At 46.7% G+C, this 15,305-nt stretch overlaps 1 protein-coding gene across 1 annotated transcript in view; it reads left to right on the top strand.

The window, feature by feature from the left end:
* Positions 1-5,296: 5,296 nt before the first annotated feature.
* Positions 5,297-15,305, top strand: part of DSTYK (dual serine/threonine and tyrosine protein kinase) — a 91,034-nt gene continuing 81,025 nt past the window's right edge. The window contains exon 1 of the mRNA XM_044288416.1: positions 5,297-5,613. Within this exon, the coding sequence (XP_044144351.1) occupies positions 5,415-5,613 (199 nt within the window). The 5' untranslated portion in view covers positions 5,297-5,414. The remainder of the gene's footprint in view (positions 5,614-15,305) is intronic.

Below are 15,305 nucleotides of genomic sequence, written 5' to 3'. Positions count from 1 at the left end.
CGCCTCAGGCAGCATAAAAGCTAAGGGGGTGTGTCCATGCTCTCCCTATTACAGCTCAGGAGGCAGTTGAAGGATGTAACTGAGCATGTGCGGCCTTCTCAGTGAGCTGGTCAAAGAAATAAGAAAAAGAACAAACAGCAGGTGGCGCTATACAGATACATCTTATTGAATAATTCAGTGGCTATACAAAATTTTTAATTACATGCAATTATAAAAGTATTTAGATAGATCGCCTGGTTTTAAAATTGCAGAATACTTTTCGTGGGACACCCCTTTAAGGCTAGGGCTACACTGTGACTTTTTATAGCACTACTGATTGACTTTTACTATTGTACTACAGCTGCGGTCCACAAGTTTGCATTCAAATGAATACATTCATTTGGACTCAGCTGTAGTTCAATAGTTCAAATCAATCAGTTGCACTACAAAAAGTTACAGTGTAGCACTAGCCTAAATATATATATATACATATATAAATATATATTGTAAGGGATCGCTCTCTCTCAGGGGGTCACAGACTTCGTCGCAGACAACAGGATTTGTATCTATGACACCGGCTGACCTGTTACATGTGCACTTGGCAGCTGAAGACATCTGTGTTGGTCCAATGTTCATATGTGCACTTTGGATTGCTGTGTTGAGACTCTTAAAGGAGGCTCCACAGTGTTTTCTGTAGCTGGTCTCCCTAAGATCAGCTATTGTTTTGTTTGCGTAGTCTCCAAGGCATTGCTCCCGGTTAGCCAGAATCCTACTCCACACTGATGAGGGGCAACACCCCGAAACAGCTGTCTGTGGAAGGATAACTGACTTAGGTCTTCCCCGTCACACCCTTAAAGCTTGTAAAAGAGCGGGATCTTGACATAGGGGCCACTTAGTATGGTGGATTTGGTGATCTCTGTAATGGGGACACCCCTTTGCTTGGTTTTCCTTCCTTTGAGGGATATCTGGCTTTCACTGTGTTGAAAACCAATAACTGGGGCTCCACCGTTATTTTGCATATCAATGTTCATATGTGACCGCATTGCTGAGAAAAATTAGGTTTTATTGTATGCAAATGAGCCTCTAGGAGCAACGGGGGCATTGTCTTTACACTTAGAGGCTCAGCTCTCTCTGCAACTGCTGCGCCCTCTGCACTGTGATTGACAGGGCCAGGCAGTGTAAATGTGATCATGCCCCCTAGAGGCTCATTTGCATATAATAAGGCACACATGAACATAGGACCAACACAGATGCCTTCAGCTGCCAATTGCACATGTAACAGGTCAGCCAGTTTCATAGCTACAGATCTATCGAAAGATGCCCTTTAATGAAAACGTGAGTCCTGAAGAAAAACACAAAGGACAATTTATGCACTAAGGTCTGACTGCTGGGACCTCCATTGATTCTAAGAACGGCGGTCCCATACACCCATCCTGATGGAGAGGCTGGTAGTGCTTGTCTGTGCTGGAAGTCCCATAGAGTTGAATGGAGCAGTAGCAGAAATGCATGACTACCACTCCATTCAAACTGGGTTCACAGGGCACAGCTCTCAAGACTGATGGGGGCCCCAGCAGTCAGATCCCTTACTGATTACAAACTTGTGGGGCACGAGTAGTTATTAACCACTTTCAGCAGTCCCCCCTTCAGTGAATGGGGGACTGCTGAATTGTGTTAATAACTACAGTGAAGGGCCTAGCCGTCTGGGCAACCCCACAAATCATCCATAACAGTGCCATCCACAGATCCCCATAAGTGTCATCCACAGATCCCCATAAGTGTCATCCACAGATCCCCCATAAGTGTCATCCACAGATCCCCCATAGGTGTCATCCACAGATCCCCCATAAGTGTCATCCACAGATCCCCCATACGTGTCATCCACAGATCCCCATAAGTGTCATCCACAGATCCCCCATAAGTGTCATCCACAGATCCCCCATAAGTGTCATCCACAGATCCCCCATAAGTGTCATCCACAGATCCCCCATAAGTGTCATCCACAGATCCCCCATAAGTGTCATCCACAGATCCCCCATAAGTGTCATCCACAGATCCCCCATAAGTGTCATCCACAGATCCCCCATAAGTGTCATCCACAGATCCCCGTGTCATCCACAGATCCCCCATAAGTGTCATCCACAGATCCCCCATACGTGTCATCCACAGATCCCCCATAAGTGTTATTCACAGATCCCCATTAGTGTCATCCACAGATCCCCCATAAATGTCATCCACAGATCCCCCATAAGTGTCATCTACAGATCCCCCATAAATGTCATCCACAGATCCCCCATAAATGTCATTCACAGATCCCCCTAAGTGTCATCCACAGATCCCCTCCCCTAGCTAATTTATTCACTTCACTTGCCTCAGTGTAATCTCGCACAGGTGCACTGGCAGAGGCATCGCCGAACGAGGTGCGCTAGAAGACGGCACATGCGCACTTCGCTCGACGATGCCTCTCCCGTTGCGCCTGTGCTACATTACACTGAGGCAAGTGAAGTGAATAAATTAGCTAGGAGGCGGCGCCGCGTGCCAGTGGCCCCCACCGGCCCTGCATTCAGGGCACAGGACAAAACATCCGGGGCTCCAGCCCCGAATGTTTTGACCTAACAACGCCCCTGCTTGTGAATAGGGGATACGTGTGTTTTCTGGGACAGCCCCTTTGTTAGTAATAGGTCCTCTTTACAGTGTCCATATAAATAAGATACAAGTAGGTTGATGATTTTACAAATGTTGAATAAACGATTCTATGGTGATCGTTATAAAGACAACACCACACACATTTTAGCCGTTACAGTCATTCATATTGGCCATCCATGTTCAATGACTTCGGGCATAGGAGGAACCATCTTTCTGGGAACATGCTTTCAAAGAAAGTTCATTTGTCTATAAAAAGATCTTTCATAAGCTTCATAAGATCTTTGCCCGACTTATTGGATGATGACATCAGTTGGCTGAACTGATCATTCACTGTTAAATTTACCTGATAGTGATCAGATGGCCAAGAGAGGAGAGAAGGCGCTCATAGGTGAGGGTAAACAGATAGATGTCCCTTCCCCCTAACCAAGATGAGTGAATTTACTCACCTGGTTTGGTTTGCACTGATTGTGCTGCAACCTTGGTGGAGGGAAGTTTGAAGAGTTGAGGTTGTCTGGGTTGGTGCTGCCGGATGGTGTCCGAAGTAACCCTGGGCGGGGGCAGACCGCCACTTGGGTGGGTATTGGAATATAAAAAAGTCTCGTCTGCACTGGATACGTGCGGCGAGCCAATGGACTTAAGGCGCAACTCACAACCCGAGCTTGGATACGAGAATTTTTTTATTTTGAAAAGACGACGCGTTTCGGGGTACTCAGGACCCCTTTATCAAGTCTGTATCCTTGGCAACGTGAGTCCGCTGGTGCCCTCTCCTGGAGGTCCCTTTCAGAAGGAATGCTGATGGGGATTGCTGGAGAGTGTCCTGCTGTTGCGGCGCTGTTGTGCTTGCTGCACGTGTAGTGTGCAGTGTCAACTACACGTGCAGCAAGCACAACAGCGCCGCAACAGCAGGACACTCTCCAGCAATCCCCATCAGCATTCCTTCTGAAAGGGACCTCCAGGAGAGGGCACCAGCGGACTCACGTTGCCAAGGATACAGACTTGATAAAGGGGTCCTGAGTACCCCGAAACGCGTCGTCTTTTCAAAATAAAAAAATTCTCGTATCCAAGCTCGGGTTGTGATTTGCGCCTTAAGTCCATTGGCTCGCCGCACGTATCCAGTGCAGACGAGACTTTTATATATTCCAAATTTACCTGATAAACAGTCATTATTGTTAAAATCATCCATTTTCATCAACTTTCACATATATGGCCTTCTTTACAGCTGACCTATTGAAAAGTAATTTCTCTGGAAGTGTGCATCATTTTCACAAATGGTGATTCATGTCTAGTTTCATCCAATGCCAAGAACAGATGAGGTCCCACCAAGCAGATCCAGGTCTACAGGACAAATGTAATCTACATTTACTGTAGAATCGAAGCCCGAAGTTCTTCACCAATTTTGCCTCTGCGAAGCCCATACATTTTAATGCCAATAACAGGTCATTAAATGAAGTTGGGGAACTAATCAACTTTGGATCTAGGACCTGAAGGGCAATTCGCTCACCCCTAGTCATAACTATGGAAATGAGCAGTGTATATGATAGAAAACTGAATCCAGCCAGCAAAGGAGGCAACATGGACGATCCCAAAGCATCAGTAAGTGCCTTGTATTAACCTCCTCTACATAATAAATGCCACTTGCTGAAGTGAGACAACCCCTTTAATTGTACATCCCCTTAAAAGGGGTTGTCCAGGTTCAGAGCTGAACCCGGACATACCTCCATTTTCACCCAGGCAGCCCCCCTGACTTGAGCATCGGAGCAGTTAATTCTCCAATGCTCTCCTTTGCCCTGTGCTAAATCGCGCAGGGCAAAGACTCTTTTGTTTACAATAACACACTGCTGGGCGGAGGCTTCCGCCCGGCAGTGTGTTCGGTGACCTCACCTGCTATGATGGGCGGGCTTTAGCGCTGCCCTAGCCGTTTTACTGTCTAGAGCAGCACTAAAGCCCGCCCATCAGTGCCGGTTACTCCCTGAGCAGCTGGAAGAAGAGGCTTCAGCGCTCCGGTACGTCACCGAGTCTAAGAAAAGTTCACTTCCGGTGATGAATTTCCTATTAGAAAACACGTGCGCGTTCGCGGCGCTGTACTATTCTGGCCAGGAAGAAGTCCCCATTGCGCATGCGTGGCGGCGTGCGCGTTCAGGACAGCGAGAGGCCCGGCCGGGAGAAAAGAAGGAGTCTTCTGCGCAAATGCGGCCACCAGGATTCCGGAGAAGAGCCGTGGCCGTAACCAGGGGAGACTGAATGACAACAATGAGGTAAGTGGGGATGAATTTTATCCTAAATGGTAGGAATTTGTTAATCAAATATATTTACAAAAATGATCACTGTCACATGATCAACAGTGATCATTATGATGGAATACCCCTTTAAGGAGGGACAGGGCCTCATGCAGGACGGTGGGAATTTTTTATATAACCAGTCTGGTCAAACCTATGGGCAGCTGCCCAGTCTAGTGCAGGCTACACTGGCTGTATATAGTGGATTGTTACGTTGAAATATTCCAAAGTATAGCAGGAGGTCAGTACTTCCCACAGAACAGCCACCAGTAACTAACAGCCCACCCTGCCCATACTCTCCTCGCTCCCTGATTAGACTTCTGCGACGTTCCGTTTGGGAACTACATTTCCCCGCACCCCCCGCGCCGGCCGCAGCGCATGCGTGCGAAGCAGTAGCTGTCCGCCTCACCCCCGGGCGCTGATCATAAAGGTTCCATCCCATGGGCAGTGCGCTGCGCTCGTTGTTGTGTCGGTTCCTGGCCGCTGAAGTGTGAGCGGGCACGGGCTGAACCGGGAATGGAGGCGGGCGATCGCCGGAATGGCTCTTCTGGGGGCTCCGGCTCCTTCCAGCGGGAGTTAACCCGAGGCTTCGCCTACTACACTAAGCACCTAGCCAGGCTGCATCAGAATCTGCGAGACACTAAGAGATTCTTCCGGGACATAAAGCACACGTACAGCGGAGGGCCGGACTCGGAGCTGAACGCTGGAGAGCTCGGTAAGTGTACGTCAGAGCTGTGGGCACACTGCCAGGGGACTACAAGTCCCAGCATGGCGCTGTCAGGTGTGTGCGTGCAGTGGTGGCATCTGGATGCTGGGGACACCCTGCGCCATCAGCTGCCGCTGGTCCAGGGATCCTCCAAGTGACATGGAGTTTCCCATAGCAACGAGAGTTGGCCTCTGGCTGGTATAACTTGTGATGTGGGCACAGTGTGAAGGACCTGATGTTGGGAGGTCTTCTGCTGGTCTTGTAGGTTCTCAGCTTGCAGCCTCACTTCTCTTTGTGGTCCAGTAGGACTGTGGATGGCATTCCTTGCATGGATGTGGCTCTGCTACATACAGGTGTCTGGCTGTGAAGGTATGATGGCCTTCGGTTGGGTCTTGGCTTGAATTGAGCTGCGGACCATACTTTCTGGAGGACCACAGCGCCTCAGAAGTGGTGGACGCCTATGTATCTAAACAGGGGCCCAATAATAGGTCACATCCAATGAGGGGAAGAACATGGCAATCTCCCCATGAGAGCAGCTGATTGTGGAGCTTGACCATGATGGACCTACTTACAACCTCACAGATACTCAGTCTCATGTGCCCAGCTCTCCCATTTAGGCCTCATGCATGCCATCCAGTCAGTTTTGCGGTCCGCTGATCTGCAGAATACAGATTGGGTCCATGTCCCGGCCATGTTTTTTGTTGTGGACCCTTTGACTTCAATGGGTCTGCGGTCTAGTTTTGCAGAGGAACATGGTATACGTTCTGTCTAGAAGTCACCTGTGTGCTTTCCACATCTGTAAATTCAGCTAAGATAGACCATGTCTTATACTTCGCTGCAAAATGCAGACCGCGGACCCATTGAAGTGGGTTTGCAAAAAAAATGTTGGCACACGGACCGCTTTTATTTTTTTGTGGTTGGTAGACCTCAAAATGCTCAAGGCTTTTAGGGGTTGTCCAGGATGTTAAAATGGATTAAAAAAGCCCTAAAACCTTGCCCGCCGATCCTGCACTGTCACTCTAGCGCTCTCTGCCATTTTTGATTACCTCTCCGCAGCGATGATGTCACATACATCCACTAGGTACTCGCTGACCTCAGCGGTGCTAGCATCACAGTAAGGCCAGTGATTGGCTGCAGCGCTCATGAGGATGTACGTGATGTCATCACTGCAGGGAAGGAAACAAACAAAAACTGAGACCACCAAAGCATCACACTAGAACTACAGGGGACTGAAGAGATGAGAATTGATGTTTTTATCTTTTTCCAACCCTGGAGAACCCTAATCTTAAAGGTGTTGTCTGGTTTGGAACCTTTTTTGTTTCCGTTTGAGGTCTTTGTGAAAACTCTTGAGGGAGTAGATATTGGATGGATTGTTTACATTGTGTCCCCCATGTAGGTGGGAAACCTCCTCCCCTTTATTAAAAGGAAAAATCATTGTATGAAAGCAGATTACCCCTTTAAGATGCTTCTACAAGACCAGAGTTTAAAAACTACCCCGGCCACGTGCCGGTCACCCCTGAAGCCATTGATTGGCTGTCAGTGGTGACGTGTGTAGATGGCATGTCACACTTTGGCTCCAGCGGGGAGAAGGGACAACCCATTTAAATTGATGGGGGCATTGCTGCAGGAAAACAGGTGCTGATCTTTCCTTTCCGCCGTTTTCTCGGTGTAGCCTCCACTTTGGTTTTGACTCCTAATCACTGATGGAAAACAGAGGCTTAAACTAAGTTACAGGGTTTTTCTGGAACTCTGATATTGATGGCCTGCCCTGTAATATAGGGTATCAATATCAGATCAGTGGGGAATTGACCCCCGCACCCCTACCGGACAGCAGACTGAAAGGGCTGCTCTGCTCCAACAGTCCCCTTCATTGTTTACCAGACACAGCGCCGTACGTTCAATAGTGGTTGTTCCTGGTACTACAGCTTACGTGGGTAGGTTCACACATTTTAACAGCCTGCTAGAGTTGACAGGGTCCGGCCTTGCCAGGTACTGCCATTCACAGTGGTAATCCTATTTGCTACAATGGGGTCCGTCTTCTTTCTGCCATGAGTGTTGGGTTTCAACCAGACAGAAATTGGTGCGTGCAGTGGATTTTGCCTAGCCAAAACCTGGTGCTCATGTAGTATATAGTCAGTGAGGTCCGGCGGTGCCTGTCAGTATCAGGCTAGGCCACGGCCAGTGAACACATCTGGCGGAACAGCCTGCCAGATCGGGTAAACGGAGATGTGAACCTACCCTTACGGGCATCACCAGGCAGATCCTATAAGCAGTGCCTGGTACGCTTACCCAACCCCACATTCAGCGCGTTACTTGGCGTTCCTGTACGGTCTGACATGTGAACATAGCCTTAGATGTGAATGGAAATAATAAGAATTGTTAAATTTTTTTATTTTATTTTTTATGTACCTCCCACAAATCGTCACAAGTTGAGTAAGGACTTTCACACGGGCATGTGCGCCCCGTTGCCGTATTGCAGACCGCATTTGCGGATCCGCAATACATGGGTGCCGTTCTGTGGGCATTCCGCATCACTGATGCGGACCCATTCTCTTCAATGGGTCCGCAAATCCGTAGATGCGGAATGGAAGCACTACAGAGTGCTTCCGTGGGGTTTTGTCCCGTACTTCCGTTCCGCAAAAGAGAGAGCATGTCCTATCTTTTTTGCGGAATGTCCGGATCGCGGACCCATTCAAGTGAATCGATCTGCTGCGGCTGCCCCACGGACTGTGCTCGAGCACGACCACGGGGCACACACGCCAGTGTAAAAGAGGCCTAAAGCAGAGGTTTTACAAAGTTGCTCATTGCTGTAGATTCATAGAGGTTGTCCAGTTTAGGAAACGCTATGTATCCCCTCGTATTGTATCCGTAGGACCTGTCCTTTATTACATGGACAACCCATTGATTTGAATGGTCCCTGTATAATACTTAAAGGGGATCTCTGGGAATCAATTTTAATGGCCGCCAGCAACCTTGCACTTGCAGAGCTGTCTCGGGGAGTCGGGGCCTCACTACACACTGCACTCTGGCACTTGCATATACTACATATTGGTGAGTTTTCCTGTCAGGCTGCTCAGCCATGATGGCATATCGTAGGCACAATCTCATCATTACCATCCCCTAGAATCATTGGGTTCCATGCATGGGGGACTTTCCTGGATATACAGTATACCTCCATCATAAGCCACTGTATGCCATACCTCAGCTATATAAGGGGTTATCCAGGAATTTGATATTAATGGATAGGTCATCAGTATCAGATTGGCAGGCACTACCACCGATCAGCCGTATAAATGGGCCCCGGCACTCTGCAAGCATTTAGTTCTCTTCCTAGGCCAGTGATGTCGCCGTACATCAGTCATGTGACCTAGTCGCAGCTGTAATACCAAGCACAGCCACTATACAATGGCGCTGTGCTTGATCCGCCTCTTTAAAGTGGGGGTCCCAGGTGTCAGATACTCGCCAATCTGATATTGATGACTTGTCGTAAGGGTAGGCATCAGTGTGAAATTCATGGATAACCCCTTACTGTAAACAAATATGCTGTGGTATACACTGGGTGCACAGGGGCTTATGGATACCTTTGCTGTATGTGTGAGTAGCTTTCTTGATACATTTAGCAAATCAGCGAATGTGAAAAGAAAACCAGGTCTGAACAGAGCCTGACAAGTAGGCATTGTACAAAGTCTAGGATATTTTGGTAACGTATATTCTGGGTAATGTCGCCATATATATACATAATGAGCAGTCCTATACAACTTTCTAGATTTAGAAACTTACAGAGAAATCCTCCATTCTGCACATAGACTTACTGACACTGGCATCCTCTGGGATAAGCCTAGGTAAAGAGTCTCATTGTGTGCGTGCGCCGCTCATATAGGGATGCATGGCTCCCTTGATTCTTTCATCTTGTGATTCAGTCGCACGGGACTTGAGCTGGGGTCCTGGGAGATTTTCTTAGGGATATAACTATGACCTGAAGGCCATTGCTGTGTGAGAAGTTCTGTTCTTCCTCTGGGACCAAGATGCATCTTATATTTTAAGTGAATTAGTTGGATCCTGTTTGTCCCAATCATGTGATGCAGTGTCGCTGTTAGCCTGACAAGATGAAAGGACGGCCGTGCCTAGCGGTTACCGCGGATTAACACTGTGCAGCGTCGTTTCATGCAAGTATTTTCCGTAGGCTTTCCTCACACTTTTAAAATATTTTTGGCTTGTGAAAAAAAAAGTGAATTTTATGTTTTCTAGTTACAGTCTATGGTGAAAAAAGCCACACCCAAAGCATGATGCATTTTGAATGAAGGACCTCTGACCTTAAAAAAAACACCCAAAAGTAAAGAAAAATGGCACAAAGAGGGTAATATTTTCTTACTGATGTACGGTAAACACTGGCTGCAGCATTTTCTGAAGAAATAAAGGCCCCAAAAAAATGCTGCAAAAAACTGTCCCACATTTTCTATTGAGTAATTTTGCCCCAGAACTTGTTGCATGTCATTATAGACATGTTAGGGCTCTTTCACATGAGCGTGTCCCTTGCGGGAATCCGCTCCGTGTGTCAGAGGGGGATGGTGCAGTCTGGACTTAGGAAGCACAGGACATTATCATGATTGATACTGCTGTTACGGAATCACACTGACAGCTTTATGTCACTATTATTCCGTTACAGAAAGGTCAGGCAGAGGCACAAGGGACACGCTCGTGTGAAAGAGCCCTTAGTGTTCATCTTAATATATTCTCCTGGCTTTGCGGGAAAATAGGTTTAAATTGTAACACTTTGAGCCAAAATGCTTGCACAAAAAATGTTGCAAAGTTAAGCAGCGTTCTGGTGTCCGCCTCCAGAGCGGAATGGAGACGGAACGGAGGCAAACTGATGCGTTCTGAGCGGATCCTTATCCATTCAGAATGCATTAGGGCAAAACTGATCCGTTTTGGACCGCTTGTGAGAGCCCTGAACGGATCTCACAAACGGAAAGCCAAAACGCCAGTGTGAGAGTAGCCTAAGCCAACCAATAGTTGGTGTAAAGTCCGAGAAAGGTGCCTGTCCCGGCACCACATTTATCATCCTGCCCCTGTGATAAATCTGACGCAGCTTTAGACTTTACGCCATTTAGACAGGGTTAGTAAATCTGATCCACCGTTGGGCCCCTTTCACACCGGTGTGTTCAGGCTACATTTCCCGGACCGAGCATGAATTATGGCGCTGTCAGTTCTTGCTGTACTCCCAGCGTTATCAACACGCTCATGTTAGAGGCCATAAATCCTAAATTGTCATGTGTCTGGTGGCCAGCCCTGCTTGATAAAGGATTAGTCACTGCTGTAGGTGGATAGCCGTATTCTGTAGTATGCTCATTGCAGGTTTACGTCAGCTTGGGCAGAGACTGACACTTGTCTAACGCCAGGTTCACGTCACCATTTTGTTTTCCATTCTGTTGATCCGTTAAAAGAAGAAAAAAAAAAATCTGAGCTTTATTTTGAGCATCGTTGTGCTCATTTTGCGTGTTTTTGTCAGTTCCATCAGAGATCTGTTTTAGACTGCAGAAAAAGTTCTGCATGACGGGTGAGAAGAACGGGACCAGAATTGTGGTGCAGTTTGGGGGCAAAATGTAGCATTTTAGGCCACACGTCTCTCCAACTAATCTCTGCTTCCCTTGATGAGTAAGTTATAAAAGTGTAGAGACTCTAGTTGCCCCAAACTGCACCAATTTGTGTCACTTTTTAGACCAGTTCTAGGTGCAGACACATTAGTGAATCTGGGCCTTTGTCTTTTATTTTATTTTATTTTTTTGTGAGTGAGAGACCTCAAAGGTATTGTCCAGCCTATGTTGTGACGGCTATCACTAGGGTAGATGCACACAGCAGTGCCGTTTATGTGGATTTGCCACGCAGATATTGTGCAGTATTCGCTGCTTTTCCACATCAAAATTTGCATGTGTTACTTTTGCATGTGCAAATTTTGATGACAATTTGCCCCAAAGCTCATACATTCCATTGCAAATCTGCACAAACAATTGGCATTATGTGAATTTCATAATCTGCACCACAGGTCAATTTCTGTGTTTAAAAAAAAAAAAAAAAAAAAAACTCATCTACTTAGCTGGAACTGTATGCTGGGATAGAATGTAGGCTGCGGATATTCTGCATAAACTTAGAGGTTGTTCCATGATTAATGTAAAAAAAAAATCAGACCTCATATAGTACATGACAACCTCTTTGTAACAATGCTAGAACCAGCCCTGTACCTCACATGGATCCAGAGATATCCAGCTGACAGCTCAGGGGGCGTGTCCTTTCTGCTGCAGCTCTCTTCCTATTACAGCTCGGGATGTGGCTGAAGGATAGAACTGAGCATGTGCGTCCAGCTCAGCAAGGTCGACAGAGGTAAAAAACAAAACAAACAGCAGGTGGTGCTATACAGATAGTCTATTGAATAACTCAGTGGCTGTACTAAATTTTTAACTACATGCAATTATAAAATAATTCAGATCCACATGCTCGTTTTAAAACTGCAGAGTATTTCTTGTGGGACAACCTCTTTACATGGGTATTGTAGCCATGGCAAGTGATATGCGGCTGTCTTCTGGTCTGTGAGTTCTGACCTCGGGGACCTGTTGTCATTCTTTAGCTGGCCATACACTTGGGCCGCATCCACATGGGATGTACTTTGCTGCAGAAATTTGCTGTGGTTTTCGCAGCCGTGAATTCCATGGTGCTAAGAAAGCCATGCAGCTCCACAGGGCCCTGCAGACCCTTCATTCTAGTGATCAGAGAGGGTTTCAGTGGCAAGTCCCCACCATCAGTAAGTGACAGCGTATTCTAGGAATATTGTGGGAATTCCCTCAATTATCCTCCTAAAATACTTCAACAGCCCGATATAGTCTAAACCGAGCATAGTCAGCGACATATAGAGTTGGAATTATTATAGGAGGAGGATGGTACACAATACTAAGCCAGTTTTGATCAATGAGATTCCAAATTTCATTTTCCAAAGGAGCTGTGAAAAATAAAATGCGGAACCTGGTTGCTATGGGCAACTAAGCCAGTTTTCCCTTACACCAGTTTTGATAAATCTCCCCCATTGTGTTTTATTCCACTGCAGGACTTTCCGTTTGAATGCCCATAAATGAGATTCAAACATATACCGCGACATTTACTTTAATGGGCCAAGCAGGGTTCGCAGGATTCATCTTCAGACTCCATTTGACCTGCTTTGTTTCCGGATATAATAGTGGACTTGTTGTTTAGGCACCCTCACATGCAGCAGATTTTATTACGGAAATTTTCTACAACAGAAAATTAGTTCCATTCATCTGAATGGGTCCTGCAGAATGCCATGTGCTTGCCCCCAAAGAGCCCCATTCAGATGAATGGAGGTGCAATAAAATCTGCTGTGTGCGATGGCACTCAAAGGCCACATGCACACAGTGTGTTATGCACAGATTATCCGTGTGGATTTTTTGTGGAAAATCCTCAGTATAAGGGCTCATGCACACAACCGTATGCCCTCCGAGACATACGGTCCGTGAGCGGGCCATATGTCCTGGAGTGGCATACATCATGCGCACAGCATCATGGGTTACTATGAGACTGTGCGCATCGGGCCGCCCGCTGGGATCTTGTCCCGCACCCGTATGATTATGAGTGCAGGACAATAGTCACAGTAACCTATGATGCTGTGCTCTCCCGTGCACACAATGTATGCCGCTCCGGGACATATGGCTCGCTCACAGACCATATGTCTCGGAGCGCATACCGTCGTGTGCATGAGCCCTAATACAGTATCTGTGTCATCTACACAGTGCGGATATTTTCCATGTGTAAATCGATCTGCGGTAGGGATTTCAAGATCCGCAGCATGTCAGTTGTTTGTGCGGCTTTAGGGTACATTTACACGACTGTAAAACGCGGATATGCAAAATATGGATGACATCTATGTTGCATCCATTTTTAGTTTTTATGCGGACTTATTGACTTCAATGGGTCAGTAAACCACATTTTGTGGCCAAGAATGGGACATGTTCTGTCTATTGCAGAACAGAGATACAGATGTCTTCTGTGTGCTTCTCACACCCGTAACACTGTTCCACAAAGTAGGGATGTACCGATACCAGTATCGGTATCGGGGCCGTTAATGGACATTTGCACGAGTACTTGTACTCGTGCAAATGTCGCCGATACCTCATGGTTCAGATCAGCGGTGGCGGAGGCGTGTCCCATCTTCTTCCGGGCGGTGGCGTGTCCCATCTTCTCTTCCGGTCGGCGGTGGTGGTGCTCCCAGCTGATCAGCGTGGTGATGGCAGCGGATATTATGCACCTGGGGACGTGCTGGCTCGGCAGCGGCAGGAGGAGGCCGCCTCTGGCTGGGGTTCTGGACATTATCCTCAGGGGACTGCAAGAAGCTGGGCCGGAGGTGGAGAGATGGCAAGAGCTGCCGGAGCCCCGGTACTGCAGTCCGTTCTTAAGTTTGCCAGCCACATCTGATTCTGAGAAAGCTGTGTGACAGCCAATATGGCCGCCTCTCATACGCAGAGCCATCCAGAGCAGAAGTAGGAGGAGCTGGCATTGAGAACTTCAGGGAAAGTGGCTGACCACCCCTGTGACTGCTGTGGTTGTCACCAAGGATCTACCAGACTGGGAGCACTTCTGGCCATTAAAGGGGTTGTCACAGATTTATGCCGGAAATATGTAAAGAATATCGAAGAGGTCACGTGGCTGTACTCTGTGCAACTGCATGGGAAGGATTACATCAGGCCAGGTGGGTATGATGCATGAAATGGAGAAGAAATCCAGTTAATTTCTCTCCATTTCATGTTAAAACAGACAAACAGTGAATAATGAATAAATGTGGGCAGAGCACTCAAAGAAATCCAGGACCATGTGATTACACAAGAAATATATAATTTTATTTAATTATGCTGTTGGGTAGCACACAATAAAATCAATAAATGAATAACAGCCTAAGGTGTAGATAAAATACTTGGCTCTATAGATAACAGCACCATACGAATATAAACAATGCATAATGTAGCAGACAAATAGAATATTGATAGCTGGAGACAGTGCAAATGATCATAAAATGCCAGATACAATATTCAACCCAATGTCCATAGAAGGGGTATGGATCCCCCTAACAAAAATTGAATGGTACTAAAAATCGATCCTATCCAAAGTCCTGCAGACAATCGATTAGCTCCAATAGATTTTCGAGACCAAGAGAAATGTTCATATGGCAATTTACCAGTGAATAATAAAATAATGTGGTGGTGGGGGGCAATGGGCATATAATAGTGATCCCCAACCAGTGTGCCTCCAGCTGTTGCAAAACTACACCTCCCCAGCATGCCCACACAGCCAAAAGCTGTGCGGGCATGCTGGGAGTTGTAGTTTTGCAACAGCTGGAGGCACATTGGTTGGGAAGCACTGTTACATGCCCATTTATTAACCCTTGTACAAAGGAAAAGTAAAGCAGTTGTCCATAGCAACCAAATTCCAGCTTTATTTTTTTTTTCATTGCCATCAGCAACTGCGCCGCTATTTCTTTGTACAAAGTTTGATAAATCTCCCCTATAACTAAATTAAATTTGAAGTAAAAACATTACCACACCGTAATTGGTATTGGTGAGTACTTAAATAAAAGTATCGGTACTCGGTCTTAAAAAAATAAAAAATGTAACATTTAACAAACACATGCAGCTTTTGGTGTG

This window comes from Bufo gargarizans, chromosome 3 (genome assembly GCF_014858855.1).
Source record: "Bufo gargarizans isolate SCDJY-AF-19 chromosome 3, ASM1485885v1, whole genome shotgun sequence".
NCBI classification, from domain to species: domain Eukaryota; kingdom Metazoa; phylum Chordata; class Amphibia; order Anura; family Bufonidae; genus Bufo; species Bufo gargarizans.
Note: the sequence above shows the minus strand (reverse complement) of the source record. Positions and strands in the feature narration are given on the sequence as shown.